Genomic DNA, 16,613 nt, shown 5'->3' on the forward strand with positions numbered 1-16,613 from the left:
AAGCAGATATTTTTCCGAGTGCAGCGACAAACGTGTGGCAAGGAAAAAATCGCTTGGCAGGCGAGGATGGGCGACGCAACAGTTTGCCAGGGGATATTGACGGACCAGAGTCGCGTTGAGTTGCTATCAATGGCATTGGAGGAATTCCCCAGTGTGTCCTGCGTGGCAGCAAAGCATGAAAACCCGATTACGCTCAGTTGATATGCAAGGACCTCCCCCAGCCCCACGTCTCCATCCCTTAAGTACGTATAGGTATATACCTACATACATGGGTATATCTGTGCAGGCGACGAAGAAGGATAAGGCGCCGCGTTAACATATGATTGTCGTCTGCCTCGCCCAAACATAAAAAGGGATACGGGATAAAGGATAACGAAGCGCAAATTTCAAATAATCATGAATATTACATGAGCTGCAAGAGTAGACAAACGTTACACACACATGGAGGCCAGAGCATCGCCTGCCTTTCTTCTTGCCGGAACCTCCTCCTTCTTGGCGGCGATTTATATGAAAATCATTCACACGTTCCAAATTATTTATTAATGTCTATGCAAAATTGTGTGAATCTAGGGACCCAGAGCGCAGGAAACGGGGAAGTGCCGTAGTTAAAGAGGGTTTGAACTGCTGGGAAGTTAGGATTTGACATTTTTGTGTTTAATTTCCCGACTTTCTTCTTTCCTGGACATTGACAAGGGGTAGAAAAGGTTAGAAAATGTCAATAACTCGATGCTCTCCATTTTCATGTACATTTTAATACGCAAATATCTAATAGTAAGTTACAGTGAATAGAAAAGCGTAGAGATTAAAAACTGTGGCTTGTATAAAAATAGCTAAATCTTTTAAGAGGTACTTTTTACGTATTTTGTATGATACTTTTGACCAATTATGACCATTAAAGTAATAGATTTTGTCAGTCAAGTTTTTAATTATATTTAAATACCTTTTAAACATACAAATATAACTTATCATTTATCTTTGGCTTCACCTCCATTGTTAACATAGCATTAATACCCGTAACGCATTAATATTTTTCCTACTCACGCACACAAGTACCTTTTGCCAAAGAGAATTCAAGACAGCTTGACTGCCATCAAGGGGCTCTGCTTGTGTGCGTGTGTATCTGTGTGCGAGCTTAAGAGTATCCGTGTTGTGTGTGTGTGCGTGTGCGTCAGAAGGAAGCCGCGGCAATGAGCTTGCAATAATGTGATAAGCGCAACGGAAATGAAAACAAGAATAAATGCAAGTGCAAACCGAGCGATGACAGCGGCATAAAAAAGAGGAAAAGAGTGTAAGTACCGCCAATAACAACAACCAAAGCTGCAACAACAAAGGCGAGCCACAACAAAGACTGAGCACTTAAAAGCCAAGCGAAGGCGCCAGCGTCAACGTCGCACGGATGCACTGAGAATAATGCTTACTTTCTATATTTTATATTCTCAATTTTTGAATTAAATCGATTTTTTCACGCTTACCGTCTTTAAGCGGTCTTGAGTTGATTAATATGAGCAAATAGTAATAATTGTATAATTCATGAACCTAGAATGTGAGTAAAGTCAGTTCTAAGACTATGAAAACCGATAACATTGACCTAAATAATTGGATTTTATTAAGTTTTGGCGGTACAAGGTTTATTTTGTTGTCATCAATTTTATGACATTATAAAGAAAACATATTTCAAGTATTTATTCATTCATAAAAGAGTTCAGCAATTGATTTCAGTGCAGTGTCAGCGGGACGGATTGAAAAGGGCTGTGAAAAGAGGAGTTGCCGTCATCAGGCAGTCAGGCAATAAAAGCAAAATCGCCATTGGAGCAAGGACCCCCTGCATTTTCAATACCCCTGAGCCCCCAAGCCCCCGAGCCCCCTTAACCCATCACATGTGGCGCTTTTGCCTCAATTATTTTTATTGGTTCGGCGCAAAAATTTACGTTGCATACTTTGCAGCGCCGCCTGGCATGGCGTTAATTTCGTTATGGAAAATTGCAACGACTTGACATGTGAGCGTGCGATGGGGAACCGGATGATGGGAGTCGGGAAAGTCGGATGGTAATGGGCTTAAGAGGGCCGGGACACTGGGGAAAATAGTCCGTGTAATCAGTATTAGTTCAATTAACCATCTTTTTATGGCAAGTATTGGCTAATTAAAATATTTTCGCTAGAAAACTATTACTTCTAAACAAGACCATTAGGCAAATGCCATCCTGTTAAAGAAAGCATATATGTATACATTTAAAACAGAGTTTCTGTAAGTTCTAGACATTTTAACAACTGCCGGTAACTTTTTTAACGCATTATATTTTTATAATTATTTATTAAGTAAAGAATCCGTACATCATAATACCATATTGTATCTTAACATCTCAGGGTGAAGAAGTATTCTTAAGAATTACCGAGCACTATATAAAAATTAGTGAAGTAGGAATCGCATTATATATTTGTTGCATATTCATTGAAAGTTTCGCAAATGAAATTCTCTGCTTGGGATTTTCCATTTTCCAACGACTTAGATCACCTTGTTTTCTCCTGTGTCGTAGAACCTGTGGAAAAGCGGAAAATGGGAACGTGCACCATGGTGCAAGGGAGCCGACAATGCGGCGCCACTGCATACAATTGAGCTTAATATTGAAAACTTTCGAGTATCTTAATTAAAGGTTAAGTGTGTGTGAGCCTTTTCAAAAAGAGAATGCAGAAAGAGCTCGAATTATGGTAATTTGTGTTGAAAGGCTGCTAAGTGGGCAATTGAAACGGTTGAATGGGTGCAAGATTTACGGCTAAAGCAGAAGGAGCATTAAATGCCAATTAAGGAGCTGTTGCCAAATATTGGTTAAATAATTAAATCGGTTGATTCATACGATTGCGCTGTTTGTCTGATTTAACCTATTTAATTGATTAATGTTACTCCAATGACGGACCTTTCTTTGGCATTGCTTTTCCCACTGACACTATAATTAATCCATTAATTCATTTAAACTCCATATGCAGCTCAGAATTCATTTATTAACCACTTTAGCACACACTGCCCAGTCATTTAAATCCAAAAGGTAGAATTAAAAAAGTGCTTTGCTATGAAATAAATTGAGCATTATTTATCAAAATAAGTGACACTAGAGTAAGGCCAATGCAATTTGCAATTACTCGATAATTATACAACAAAAGCAATTAAATTCAACTTAATCAAATTGCAAATTGACAGCTTCAAATGCAGGACCACCCCTCGATAAAACAAATGCAATTGACCTGCATTTCAAATTGCAGGTGCCGAGCACGAATTTCCATCTCCCTTCAATAGAAGCATCGAACATCTTTCATTGCCCGAGTTCAATCAATAATGGAACGTGTGAAAAAAATAGATGGCAGAATGATGTCGAAAAATTGGCAGAGTCGGGGAAATTGATGCTCGAAGTAGCCGGCGCCAATAAAAAATGTAAATTGTGTGCGCAATTTGAAGAGGAAAATCCAACACAATAAATACAAATTAGACGAAATGTCAAAGCAAAAACAGGCCAACTGGGGAACATAGGCGCTGGTCGCTGGGGTGAACCAAATAATACAGTACGTCTATCATAGTTTTCTGAAATATTAACTTTGTAAAAGTTTTTAGGTAATATTATATATCTTTTGCAAAAGAATTTCTTAAAATAGCTTTTTACAAAATTAATTTCAATTGGTTGACCCTATTAAAGGAAGCATATATTTTTAACCTCTCCTAAGTTGATTTTGCTCGTCCCAAAGATATTCCTTGTACTTTTTTGATCCACAGCATTACTAATTAAGGTGGAATGATTTTTTTATGACAACATTTTTTAGTAAGATTAAGATCCACCCTAAAAGCTTTTTTATGCTGCGCCTCCGACTGAAACATGGTGCAAATCCAATCCGCCTGGCCGACTCCTGACCAAGTACAAGTTTCAAGCTCACGTAGGACGCCCCCATCCCTGAAGGAGTCCTGCGGAAATCCTTCCCCACTCCCAATCCTTGATGTCTGCTGTTATCGCCGAGGGCGATATTTTCAATGCGCTGTCGGTAAAAATTACGCACTCTTAGTTGGTCGCCTTCGTCCGCGGATGTTTTCAGCGACTTGTCTGCTGAATGGTTTCATTTTTCCTTTTTGCTTTTTGCTCTTTTTTGCTCTTTTCGCTAGCCAACGGCGGGACATGAATATTTTAAAAAATTCGCCAGGCTCATCGCAGGATTGAGACGATGTTTTAGATGTTTAGATGGCGAGCGAGGAGACGCAGGAGCCACGCACACGCACAATGAATAATTTAAGGACTCCGTAGACAGAGGGGTCCTGGCATCATCAAATAAATGCCAAATGAGCAATCAAAGTGCCATGAAAGACTAACTAAGCAGAGCCACCATCTGATGAGGGGCTGTAAAAAATGATGTACACGAATTATCGGGACACTGGGTGTTTGTGGGAGTTATGGGTGCTGTGGGTGGTTTGAAGCTGAGTGGGCGGTGTTTTGATTCCCGCAAATGAAGCGCGTAAACAGGAAATAAAGTTGAGAGAGAATTTTACGCAATTTTTACTCGCTTAAATAATAAAATGTTCCCTTATTACGTTGGGTGCGTTGCGCGAAGTAGAAAATCGTGTAGTTTCGAAGTATTCTTTTATAACATTTAATAACCTTTATAACATTCAAAGCAGAAATGGAATTTTATATTCATACGATTTTACCTCCAATCTATTGATAGTTTATTTAAGTTTGAAATCATCGTTTAACGTAAAGAAAACCTTTTAAAATATTTCAAAATATTAAAACGGGACAACAACTCTTCTTCGATACAAAGGGTTTATCTTGGAATGTTCCCCGGCATTTTCCTGGCGAATTGGCTAAGGAAATTTAAAGTGGTCTACGCACCGAAGACAAAAGAAAATAGCTGGCGAAACTGAATTATAGATTCAACTCGAGGCGAGCAACTTGGCAGGCGCTCCTCCTCGATGGAAGACACAAAAACTTATTATACGCCGGGGCTTTTGCCGCATCAGCTGGGACCCCAGTGGGTGGTTGGGTGGTTGGGGGTTTGGGTGGAAAAGTGGGGGTCTGCACTCACAGCCCCGTATTGTCGATACATAAGCAATTGGTATGTACAACTGCGCCTCCTGGTTTTCCGACTCTCCCCCTCCGATTTTCCCCGGCAGAGAAATGCGGTTATGAATTCCTGAACAGAAAAGTCGAGGAGCAGCGGCATCGACTGCAGTTGGTTCGCACAAGAGGCTGAAGTTTTTTATTAAAACTTGTGCAGCGAAATGAGCGTCAGGCTAAATAAAATGAAAAAAATAAAAAGTTTCATAAAACATTTGTGACTTGGCGCAATTTTTATGGCTTTCAACTTTAAGTTGCCCGTGTGGGGCAAAAGTGGAGTAGAGAACAGCGGCATTAACTAGGCAACTATTGGTCGGGGAGGTCTATGGAACCCAGGCACGTTTTGTGGCCACAGTTCGAAACGAAAGTGGAGGAATTTATTGCACTGACATACTAAGATGCTATTCTGCCATCCTATTTTGTTATCGAAATGGGCCAAATGCGCTCGAGCGTATAAATTGAATGTGCCCCACCATGCGCCATGTGGTAGGTGCAAAGAAATAAGTTATCTAGGTTAGTTGTGGGATTATTGATCTGCCATTTATCTAACTGGGTGATAAGAGAGTTGATAAATTGAAACTACTAATGCTTCTGCACAGCTAAAAATAAACGACTATCTCGCAAGATGCTCAGAAAATGTTATTATTTCTTTGATTTTATTATATCCAATGAAAACCTCTTGCTGGGTCATTCAAATGCATAGTTCCCAAAAAACCATGCCAAAATTCCTGTTTCATCGCTTTAGTTAGACACAATTTTGCACACCCAAATGGGCGTAACAGAGTCCTGTTTATGTGCACTCCGAACCTATCATCTGTGCTTACTCACAAATGGCTCAGCTGTGGTATCAGTTGTTAGGTTGAAATGCCAGGACACAAGAGCACACCAAAAATCGACAGAGACCATGGCAGAAATGCAACAACTTAAGCTTCTCACAGCCACACAATACACAAATCCCAGTTTTGGCTTAAATGCCAAACAAATTTTGCAACAAATTTTGCCGTTATCGAAATGACCCATTGACTGCTGTGCACTTGGGCTCACACACACATGCACACGCACACGCATACGCACATTCAGGCGCAAACAAACACTCTCAAACACATATCGCTCTAATGAAACGCAATATCTTCGAGACAATGCTAATTGCCAACGATGCAAACGAAGCTGCATTGAGCGCAGCATATGCAACCAAATTATCCGACGAAATTCTACTGCCCGAGCACTGAGAAAAATAATTACGTTTATCGCACTGATTCCGAAAATTATAACTCCATATGAACCTAAATAGAAAAATGATTGTCTTTGTTAAAAGAATTCTTCGTAATTATACTGCACGCAAAATTATATGTATTAAGTACAGTTTAAAAAGTAGATTGGCCAGCATTTCTTTCGCAAACTATGTATTTTTATTGTTTTAAACTGAACCACACAATTTCGTAAAACAAGAACCAACTTATTTTGTAAACTGGCTACCGTTTTCCTCTGTGTATGTGTATGCTCGTATGGCATATTTGTGTGCGAGTGTTTGTGTAGAAGCATTCATTTCTCTGAACGTTTCGTTAACTTGGCCAAAAGCCAATTTTCAGCCAAAACGCATGCCAAATTTGCCAAAAACGGAGCGAAGCGAAATAAGAGAAATAGCTAAATATTTTATGATATCGATGAGGCAGGCAGTTCCGCAGAGCAACTCCCAAGCCCACAGAAGCCCCTTCGTGTTGTTTCGAAAAGTAGTTCAGCAATGGCAGCAAAGCGCATTGACAGGCCATTCGCATGCAGTTTTATACTCTGCAGTTCAGTTGTGGGCCAATGAATTTTTGTGGGATCAGGATATAAGCCTGTGAAGGATCCGCGCAAGAAGCAGAACATTTTTCACTAATTTAAAAACAAACAATGCTAAATCAGCCTCTTAGGAAAGTACCTACACACTTGTTTCGATTTGTTGTCTAAGAAGCTTAATGGTAATTTTGGCCATCTATTCCAAATTGGTAAGCAAGTTTATTGTGTTTACTTTAAATTTTATATTTATTCTTGAGGTTTTGTGCCAAACTGAATCGCAGGGTACATCGCACACTTGCTTGATCCTGGATATCCCTGCGGCCGCTCGTTTATTGTAGCCATTTATGGGATACTCGTGAAATATGACTTTAGTTATCCACAGACAAGGGTGAACTTGGCCAGTCTCCCCAGGCCAATCAATATTCGACGGCAGCCTAAAAGTATGCAAACGAGCCCCCAAAACAAAAGCTTTCCATGATAGAGCGAACTTGGAGCACTCACCTGCAGCTGCATCGTGGGCGGAGGCACTACCACTCCCAATCCCACTTCCACTCCCACTTCCATTTCCACCTTGTTCTACCTGATTAAGGCCATCGATATCGATGCTGGACCGCGACTTTCGGCCGCGCCACACGCTGACACCGCAGCACTCGGCGCAGCAGCAGAAGACAAAGCCCAGGATGAGCAGGATCCAGGCGGAGACCATCAGGACTATGGTCGAGGTGGATCGATAGCTGTAGTTCTCGTCGCCGATGAGGACCAGGACGCTCTCCGCCGTTAAATTGGCATGGGTTGCAGTGCCATTTGCATGGAAATCCAGTAACTCGGCCTCCAAGGTCGGCGCATAATAGCTATCGGCATTGGCCAAAGCTGCAAAACTACTGCCCACCGTATGCAGATATGGTTGAACTTTGGTCAAACGCACCACTGTGTAATTAGCCATGATTGCAGCTCACTCGCTCAATAAGTCCATCAATCAATCAATCAGCCAATCGCTCCACCAGTTTATTATTAACTTAAATTTGGCACGAGAACGTATGAACTGAAGCCGCCAAACGCGACCGTTTCTTTGGTAACTCGCCAGCAAACTGAACTAGTAGAACGCCCGTTCAACGTTTAGTCTGCGCATATATTATTTATTTTATTCCTTTGGTTTCAGTTTCGGTTTTGGCTTTTGGATTCAGTATTTTGTGTGCGAAAAACGGCGACAACAGCTGGCGACTGAACCGCAGTTTGGAAAGATTGTTTCAGGCCCATACGCGCAATCTTCGTTATCACATTATGTGTTTAAGCAGATAGATCGAGCTACAGTGACAACGACGGAATCTCGTCTCTTGTTTAAACAATATTGTACGCGTATTAACGCCTGCCTGCCAGATTTTGTTTAATTGTTTTTATTTTTTGAGCCAGACAGGCCCGTTTTGGCCGTCTCCTCTCGCGGGTCTCGACCGAGTTTTGTTTACCAGTGAGAGTTTTAGCCAAAGCTGATCAGTCGTGGTGGATTCTCCCTGGGACCGAGGTGAAGCTCCGTTGCGGAGAATGGCCAGAAGCTTTCTGAAATTCTTCAAAGAGCATCTACTGTCCACTGGCTAGAACCACTTAAAGTCCCTTAATGGATATGTATAATAATAATTTGTTCAAATACTTCAATTATGGGTACGGGCATTGCTGAGTATATAACAGAAATGAAGCAACAAAGATATAAGAGGTTTTATATCTCGCTACAAAGATATTTAAACATTTTATTTTAACATTCAGACTTCCCTAGTTTTTATTGAACAACCGAATAACTTCAAAAAGCATATTATTTTAATTTCTTTAGATTGACAACTGGCCCTGAGACAGCCAAAAGCTTTGATCCCATGGATATACCTTTTGGTAAGTTAAATTGATCCAGGTAAACACCATACATATTAAACATGCTGTTTAAATAAAGCTCGGAATGGGAATTGCAATGAATTTTTTAATGTCATCCATCAGTATTATCCGTATCAGAGATACAAGGAGAACATGGGATGTTATATTCATTTTAATTTATTTTGCGTTCTACTGCTAGTGGGTAAGTTAAGTAAGTTTCTGCAAATTATTTTGAGTATTCAATTCATTACAAATGCATAGACTTTGGACAACCAGACCTTGAATATGCAGGCTACGCCAATACAGAAGCACACCTAGATGATCACCTAACACGGCCTGATGTGGATGTGGCTGACAGTGATAATGAGATGACAATGTCGTATGATTATCACAATGAACACCACGACAGTACCATCCACCCAGATCCCCAAGTGCAATTATCAACTGATCATTATGATGAACCTCACGATGATCATTTAACCACTGGAATGGATGGTTTTGAAGGTAGTATGAATGATAAAACGAAAGTGCAGCGAATTTTCTATGTTCTACGTTTGTCTAACCATCCAGGACACTCAGACACAGATTACGATCACCATGGTCATCATGATCACCATGATTATCATGATCATCACGTTGAACATGATCCACACGTTGAACATGATCCACACGTTGAACATGATCCACACGTTGAACATGATCCACACGTTGAACATGATCCACACGTTGAACATGAAGTTGAAGATCGAATAGTGCGTTATGCGTTGCATAGGCGGCACGAAGAAATTTGAATTGTATGGCAAATAAAATAACTTAGTTTTTTACTTCAATGCTCTCTTTAGTTGTTTTAATCATTTCATTTGGTGGGTGTATGCTCATTAAATACGTCTGCGTTCCATTCCAGCCCTCCTAGCAATGTCTTCACAGTTCATGGGTAACTCCCAGCCTAGAGCATGAAAATATTTATTAAAGATACAAGTTCCAATAGGTATTTGGCAAAACTTACCCAAGCAGTTGAGCTTGCTGAGCTCACAGCGTCCTACGTTCCGCCAGCGCCAAGTTAATTCGGTCCTTTGTCTGCACTCCCTATTGAAGTGGGGTAAATCGCGATCGATTGCATTATCTAGACGCCTCACACAGGATTCGCATCGCTTTGCCAATTCGTCACAGTCCCGTTCTTGGCCAGCAACCAGCGTCAGGCAAATGACTAAGAGTCCAATGTGGAAGTTATGAACGTAATATAATAAATATTTCCAACTTACCAAAAAAGACGGTAAACACTGTTTTCGGGCGCATCATTTTAGCTTAAACTCTCACGATGGGAAACAGTGGCACACTACAGAAGTTTTCGATCCAACTTGACTTTATATATTTACCACAAACAATATAAATCAGAAATGCCAGATGTTTTAAAACATGGCAGGTATTTAAATCAGAAATAAAAGCCTTTAGTAAAGGGTGGAAACGTTTTAGGAAATGTATTCAAAGTAGAACAACTTATTGTTAAGTTGAATATGCCTTTTATTTTGCTTCCTGAATGTCATCTAAAAAGGTATACAAAATTAAGAGCCGGGTATTTTCCTTTAAAGCGGGATGCACCTTATAAAAGCAAAAGTTTAGGCTCACTCAACACAGAACATAAACGATTTTTAGTACGAACGTCACGATGTCGAAGATTTCTCTGTTTGTTGGTAAGGATCTGCAATGCCATTTCTGATTCCAACAACTTATATTAACAAATATTTATATTATCCTTTCCTTTAGCTTTTATTTGCCTTTTCGTCATTGTTCAGGCACAAAGCGATAGAGATATTTGTAGGCGAATTGTCTCCAGATGCGAGTCAAGGGTCTTGAGAAACGGAAGAAACAACGATATTTCGAATATTTTCAACGAGAACTGTCGGCGATCCCATAGAAATTGGCGCGAAATCTCCCGATGCGAGCTCGCAAAAGCCAATTGCATATGTAAGTATATTTAAATGTATATTTTTATATATTTTCTAAATACTCCCATTGCGCAGTGACCCTTGAACGATGTGATGTCCTGTCCTGCGAGAATGTCCGGCGAGTCCTTGCTTAATAAAATACCGAGACCCGTTTCGAAAGACATATAAAACAAAAACTTTAATTCTGCAAATAAATAAATACTTCAATGCTCTCTACTCACATGTTTAAAATGTTTTGGGGATATAAATAAAACTCATGGAAAAATAATCTACATATATATAAAAGATATTTCAAGTTAAATTTATTTCATATATAACAATATATTAGATATTTCAAGTAAAAATATAAATTTATATTTTAAGGGAATTTTCTTTGGCAATCGAAAAAGTCATTTCATTTATATAAATAATAAAGGCGAAGCTCAAACGGGTTAAATTACCTCGTGCGCACTTCTGTCTGCTCAATTTTTAATGCATCTTAAATTTATGTTTACTCAATTGTTTCAGAGTCGTGAAATTTTGAAACGAAAAGAATGAGCTCAACACGTTTTTAATTTATTCGACAAAGATACCTTGTCCAAAAATGATCCCAATAAGCTCGTCAAAATTGAATAGGAAATTGGCAAGCAGAGCCCTCACAAAAGAAGGTGAGTGCTTATTATAAATAATATTAAATATTAATAAATATTTGATTTAAAGGAATACCCGCCCGAAAATCTATCGGTTGTCTTTTTCTCGGCATAATACTTGGAGTTTTCTTAGCTGGAATACTCTTTTACTCGTTGATGAACGAAGACTGCAGGGAAAGCTCGAGGAATATAATGAACATTATTGGACTGAAAAACCCTCAAAATTTAAACAAAAATGCCACATCGATACTGGATACTGCCGCAAAAAAGATAGAAGACAAGAGTAGCGAAGCTCTTACAGAATTAAGCACAATAGGCACGAAAGAAACCCCTGATGAATTTAATAAAGCCGATAATAGCTCAATAGTTTCCGTGCCCTAAGATATTAACTTCTAAGTAAGAGCTATGAATTATAAAAAAGTCTTCGTCTATTTTTATACATAAAGTAAAAACTGTTTTATAAATATTGATAGTAATGTTTTTTAGAGCATTAAAGTTGTTATATTTTTTCAGTAGGATACATTTTGCAGGATATTATTCTGAGCGACTTGGTTCTCGGTTTCATTCTTCAGTTGGTCGACGAGTCGTAGTTCTACGAGATGATCTACGAGTAGTAGTTGTGGTCCGACCACGTGTAGTTCTACGAGAAGATCTAGTAGCTGGCGTTCGACGAGTAGTACGCCGTGTGGTGACACGACGAGTAGTTGGAGTCCTACGAGTAGTTCGAGGTCGTCGGGTGTCAGGGATCCGCGGGGTAGTCCTTGGAGTGGGAGGGCGACCGGTGACCCCACCATCAATGCTGGTTCTCACATTTTCGCAGTTTATTGCAGCACAACGCTCGATTGTCACTGTTAATCATACTTTTATATAAGAGATGGTTATTACTATTTATGTAGAACTGAACTTACATCGACAAGTGGCCAGCGACAATTCGCAACGAGAAACATTGCGCCAGTTTCTAACTCCTGGCTGGCGGCGGCACTGATTATTAAATATGGTCGAAACTTCATTTTGAACTCCCAACCTCCGTTCATTTCGTCGGCAAGTTTCATTTTCTTTACGGCAAATGTCACTTTGAGCCTGAACAGCCGCGCAAAGGCAAATAACAGCTAAAATGGGTATTAAAAGGATTAATAAATATTTATAGTAAAGCGGCCTACATCCTTACCAAGAAAGAGAGTAATTTTCGACATGTTGGTATTGCCACTGACACCTTGTTTGACTTCAGTGATAAGTGTGCTTCGGTCTTGGGCTTTTATAAAGTGCTTGCCAGCCTTTGGGAAAGAACCACGTGGCTTGATGCATTAAGCCCTTTATTTAAACCAGGAAGTTATTGTCTTAATGCCCTTCAATGCGCTCAAAAGATGGCCCAGTTTTTATGAAGGGTTTGAATAGGCCTTGTGACAATTTTGTAAAGCTTTTGTTTCATATTTTTAACTCTCACCTTTTGTTGTGGGCAGATGTTATTGGTTTGGTACTTGCTTACGCATGGGTTATGGTGTTTATATAAAGTCAGGTTCTGTCAAAGTCTTCGGTAGTTACCTAGCTGATAAGTTTCCGTCAGCAGCCATAGGTTTTAAAACTAAAATTATGCATCTTAAAGCTGTTTTGACTGTATTTTCTGGTAAGCTGGGACTTGAAACTACATATGCAGTAATGTTCCAAAATAATTAAGTTTAAATTCAACTGGCTTGTAGTCCTATTCCTGGCGTTGGTGGCTGGACAAAATCGGAACTGCGATGAATTGACCCGGAGGTGTGAACGCTGCGTGGGAACTTTGAATAATGTAGTCGATCGTACCCTGCCCACCCTCAATAATGAGTGCAGAGTTAAGACTCGGAACACCTGGCGTTGGAGGAATGTGGGGCGTTGTGAGCTCACCAGGCTGAACTGCTTGGGTAAGTTTTAGCTAGTTAAAGCAGTACTATATACATAAATGTTAATCCTTATCCTTATTTTGGCTTCAGGATCTGATCGACGCATGAATTGTAATGATATTGCTGAACTTGCTCGGATGGAACGTGTTAATGAATAAAATGTATCTTTATTGATTTATAATAAAAACAGCAGAGGGCATTGAAGTACCAACTTGAATTCTTTACACCTCAACTCATGTGCTAGAACTGTAAGATGGGAATGTATGGGCTCTTCCACTTATCTCTTTCATTTATCACGAGCAGAACCTTTTCACGTTTTTTTACGACTTTAAGTCCTGATTTTTTGACTTTAAAAATTCATTTAAGGGTCTATTCGTTTCATGAAGCCGTAAATTCAGTTCACCAAATTAAAGCCACAGTAACCAGCCAAACAAACCGTAGTAGTTCCCTATCCGGACTCTTGAATAAGCCGCAACCCAAACACAAAAACCCAAACGCCCACCCAAAAAATGAGACAGACTGAGGCAAAACAAGTGACGCCTTTTGTCCGACGGCCATTGACCAAAACTCTTGCATCTTTCCACTGTTGCATTTTTGAATTTTAACTTGGTCTGCCTGTAAACGTACTTGCTCAGCTCAGATTCAATTCCAAAGCGATTATCAGCACTTAGCTGTCAACGACACGACGCCAAACTCCGGTCCAAAAAAAGCGACTACGAAACCGAAACCAAATCCAAGACCAAGTCCAAAATGAAGACCAAGTACGACCAAGTACGACCAAGTGCGAACGCCAATATCGCTGGCCAGGCACTTTGGATGTGGAGCTCTCTTGACAAAGGGCATGGCTGTTGAATGTGAGTGTCTACATGTGTACCTACTTCGCTGGCTCAAATAAAATTTACACTTACAAGTGGCGCTAAAGTCAAGTGCAATGCATTCCATATACCCCATCCCCATTCCCATCTCCATCCCCATTCCCATTCCCAAATCCCCAGCCTCGATCCATTCGGACCCCTTCTCTAACCACTTTTTCGGACGTCAGCTGGTCAGACATGCCCAAAGTGGAAGGGAACCGAGAGGAAAGCAAAGGAAAGGAATGGAAAGACGTTTCAGAATGGGAGGGGGGAGTGGCGGGGCGACGGGTGCGGCAAATGTGGTCAAGAGTTTTATAAAGTTCATCATCATGGCCTGGTCTAAGCATTTTTCAAGTGCAGCGCCAAAAAGATTTTCAATTTTCAAATATTATATAAGCAGTTGGCACAGGCTGAGTGGAAAATCATCACCATCCATGCCCTAACTTTGTATTTGGTATTGGGTCTATTTGTTATCAGAACCGCGAACCGAATTGCTATATTAATTTTTAATTTAAAATCTTTTAAATTGAAAAATCTCATATATTTTATAGTTTTGTGTAATTATGGACTTTATATTGGAGAAGTAAAAGTAACAAATAAAATACTTTGGTAAGATATACGATTTGATCTTTTGAAACTTATGGATCAAAGCCCAATACGTCAAACAATCAATTATATCATATTAAATTAGATAATTTATGTAAGTTTAATAAGCAATCTCTCTTTTTAAGAGAACTCCCAGTTCGTTCACTGTTAAGCACTCCAATCCCAATCGCTTCCCTGCACATTCATAAAGTACATAATCATGTTCATGACGTGAACTGAAGTGGGTGTCGGGTGGGAGTTTTGGGGTCGGGGCAGGTTGTCCGTTGGCTGGTAAGGGTAAAAGCTTAAACCGCTACAAGTATTTAAAAAGCACTTCACACGGACACAAATGCATTCACACAGTTTATATTAAAAGCATATTGAGGGTATATGCTTTGCTAAGTTCCATTAAATCAACATACGGCTAAATTCTTCCTAAGTCACACTGACCTTGGCACCCATCGCACAACGCACAATAAGTAATTTCTAGCAATAGTTCGGTCTGTTTTGGTGAAAAACAATATAATTCAATGGTCAACAATTAGGTAAAAATTATAAATGGTTAATAAATCGTGTTGTCAGTTTTCGTGTTCCATCAACATTGATTTTTGGATGCGTTCAAGCGGAGCAGCCACATCCACATGAGTTTTCACTGGCGGTAATGACAGGTCCGGGTCCAAAATTTCCGGGAATTTCGGGAACGGGTATTGTAGGACCGTCGGCACTCCAGCCTTGCGGGCAATCTGGATCAAATCCCTTTTCTCCATTGTTCGGAATGATCGGTCCGGGACCGAAAGATCCGGAATATGTGGGTATCCAAGGACCGTCGAGATTCCAACCTGGTGGATTCCACGATGCACATCCGCAGGGCTTTCGAGGAGTTGGAGGTGGTGTCCTAATCGGACCGCCGGGATTCCAGCCTGAAGGTTCTGGCGATCCACATCCACATGGCTTTCGGGTGGTGGTCGTTGAGACGATTGGGATTATAGGACCGCCAGGATTCCATCCAGGTGGGTGATTTTCACCACATCCACACGGCTTTCGGGTGGTGGTCGTTGAGACTATTGGGATTATAGGACCGCCAGGATTCCATCCAGGTGGGTGATTTTCACCACATCCACATGGCTTTCGGGTGGTGGTCGAAGCTGTTGTCACTGGAGGAGGACGAGTACTAGGTGGATTAGGTTTTCGAGTGGTGCTTTCTGTACAACCGCAAGGTGGACGAGTCTTCTGGGTACTAGGTGGATTCGGCTTTCGAGTGGTGCTTTCTGTACAACCGCAAGGTGGACGAGTCTTTTGAGTACTAGGTGGATTCGGCTTTCGAGTGGTGCTTTCTGTACAACCGCAAGGTGGACGAGTCTTCTGGGTACTAGGTGGATTGGGTTTTCGAGTGGTGCTTTCCGTACAACCGCAAGGTGGACGAGTCTTTTGAGTACTAGGTGGATTGGGTTTTCGAGTGGTGCTTTCTGTACAACCGCAAGGTGGACGAGTCTTCTGAGTACTAGGTGGATTAGGTTTTTTAGTGGTTTCTGTACAAGTACAAGGTGGATTGTTCCTTCGAGTAGTGTGTTCTTCACAAGGTGGACGAGTCTTCCTAGGCTTCCGTGTTCTTGGGTGATTCTTCCAGCGTCTGGTATGGTGCTGTTCTGGTCTAGGATTCTCACATCTCCTAGTAACTACCTTGTGCCTCCTAGTGTTTCTCACAGGTCCTGGTCCTAGTCGTGCACCACCCCTACGAGGCTCCTTATGACCCTTGTTGTGACCGCCTTCATTGCACGGCTCGAGACCCAAAGCTTTCTCAATTACCTCCAAGCAGGCATCACTGTGTTCGACATATTGGAGCAGGAAGAAGCTCACTAAAAGGATCATTGTAGCTAAGATATTTATCCATTTTCTAATGTGACTTACCCACTAAGCAGACCACAGTTAGTTTCATGGTGAAACCCCTTTAGGAAGTTTTCGGAAACTGTGTGCATCCATACCTCCATAAAGAACT

General features: G+C 40.7%; 8 protein-coding genes across 8 annotated transcripts; 4 read left to right on the forward strand and 4 right to left on the reverse strand.

Moving 5' to 3' along the window:
- Positions 1 to 7,241: 7,241 nt before the first annotated feature.
- Positions 7,242 to 7,812, reverse strand: LOC122616769. Its single transcript, XM_043792325.1, has 2 exons — positions 7,371 to 7,812; positions 7,242 to 7,303 (listed from the first exon to the last, which is right to left on the reverse strand). Exons 1-2 carry the CDS (start codon positions 7,810 to 7,812, stop codon positions 7,242 to 7,244), a joined length of 504 nt encoding a protein of 167 aa, XP_043648260.1.
- A 1,067-nt stretch (positions 7,813 to 8,879) lies between these two features.
- On the forward strand, positions 8,880 to 9,517 carry LOC122616770 (uncharacterized histidine-rich protein DDB_G0274557). Its single transcript, XM_043792326.1, has 3 exons — positions 8,880 to 8,928; positions 8,988 to 9,230; positions 9,297 to 9,517. Exons 1-3 carry the CDS (start codon positions 8,880 to 8,882, stop codon positions 9,515 to 9,517), a joined length of 513 nt encoding a protein of 170 aa, XP_043648261.1.
- An 87-nt stretch (positions 9,518 to 9,604) lies between these two features.
- On the reverse strand, positions 9,605 to 10,055 carry LOC122616777. Its single transcript, XM_043792336.1, has 3 exons — positions 9,989 to 10,055; positions 9,733 to 9,933; positions 9,605 to 9,672 (listed from the first exon to the last, which is right to left on the reverse strand). The coding sequence occupies exons 1-3, from the start codon at positions 10,023 to 10,025 to the stop codon at positions 9,605 to 9,607; spliced, it is 306 nt and encodes a 101-aa protein (XP_043648271.1). The 5' UTR covers positions 10,026 to 10,055.
- A 319-nt stretch (positions 10,056 to 10,374) lies between these two features.
- On the forward strand, positions 10,375 to 10,834 carry LOC122617851. The gene is made up of 3 exons (XM_043793869.1): positions 10,375 to 10,417; positions 10,491 to 10,691; positions 10,748 to 10,834. The coding sequence occupies exons 1-3, from the start codon at positions 10,393 to 10,395 to the stop codon at positions 10,804 to 10,806; spliced, it is 285 nt and encodes a 94-aa protein (XP_043649804.1). The 5' UTR covers positions 10,375 to 10,392; the 3' UTR covers positions 10,807 to 10,834.
- A 421-nt stretch (positions 10,835 to 11,255) lies between these two features.
- LOC122618030 lies at positions 11,256 to 11,682 on the forward strand. Its single transcript, XM_043794150.1, has 2 exons — positions 11,256 to 11,319; positions 11,372 to 11,682. Exons 1-2 carry the CDS (start codon positions 11,256 to 11,258, stop codon positions 11,680 to 11,682), a joined length of 375 nt encoding a protein of 124 aa, XP_043650085.1.
- A 180-nt stretch (positions 11,683 to 11,862) lies between these two features.
- Positions 11,863 to 12,506, reverse strand: LOC122617800 (salivary glue protein Sgs-3). Its single transcript, XM_043793787.1, has 3 exons — positions 12,470 to 12,506; positions 12,210 to 12,410; positions 11,863 to 12,149 (listed from the first exon to the last, which is right to left on the reverse strand). Exons 1-3 carry the CDS (start codon positions 12,492 to 12,494, stop codon positions 11,863 to 11,865), a joined length of 513 nt encoding a protein of 170 aa, XP_043649722.1. The 5' UTR covers positions 12,495 to 12,506.
- Positions 12,507 to 12,891: 385 nt separating this feature from the next.
- On the forward strand, positions 12,892 to 13,336 carry LOC122616779. The gene is made up of 3 exons (XM_043792338.1): positions 12,892 to 12,925; positions 12,999 to 13,199; positions 13,269 to 13,336. Exons 1-3 carry the CDS (start codon positions 12,892 to 12,894, stop codon positions 13,334 to 13,336), a joined length of 303 nt encoding a protein of 100 aa, XP_043648273.1.
- A 1,899-nt stretch (positions 13,337 to 15,235) lies between these two features.
- On the reverse strand, positions 15,236 to 16,553 carry LOC122616784 (basic proline-rich protein). The gene is made up of 2 exons (XM_043792342.1): positions 16,526 to 16,553; positions 15,236 to 16,473 (listed from the first exon to the last, which is right to left on the reverse strand). Exons 1-2 carry the CDS (start codon positions 16,551 to 16,553, stop codon positions 15,236 to 15,238), a joined length of 1,266 nt encoding a protein of 421 aa, XP_043648277.1.
- Positions 16,554 to 16,613: the final 60 nt, after the last annotated feature.

This window comes from Drosophila teissieri, chromosome 3L (genome assembly GCF_016746235.2).
Source record: "Drosophila teissieri strain GT53w chromosome 3L, Prin_Dtei_1.1, whole genome shotgun sequence".
NCBI classification, from domain to species: domain Eukaryota; kingdom Metazoa; phylum Arthropoda; class Insecta; order Diptera; family Drosophilidae; genus Drosophila; species Drosophila teissieri.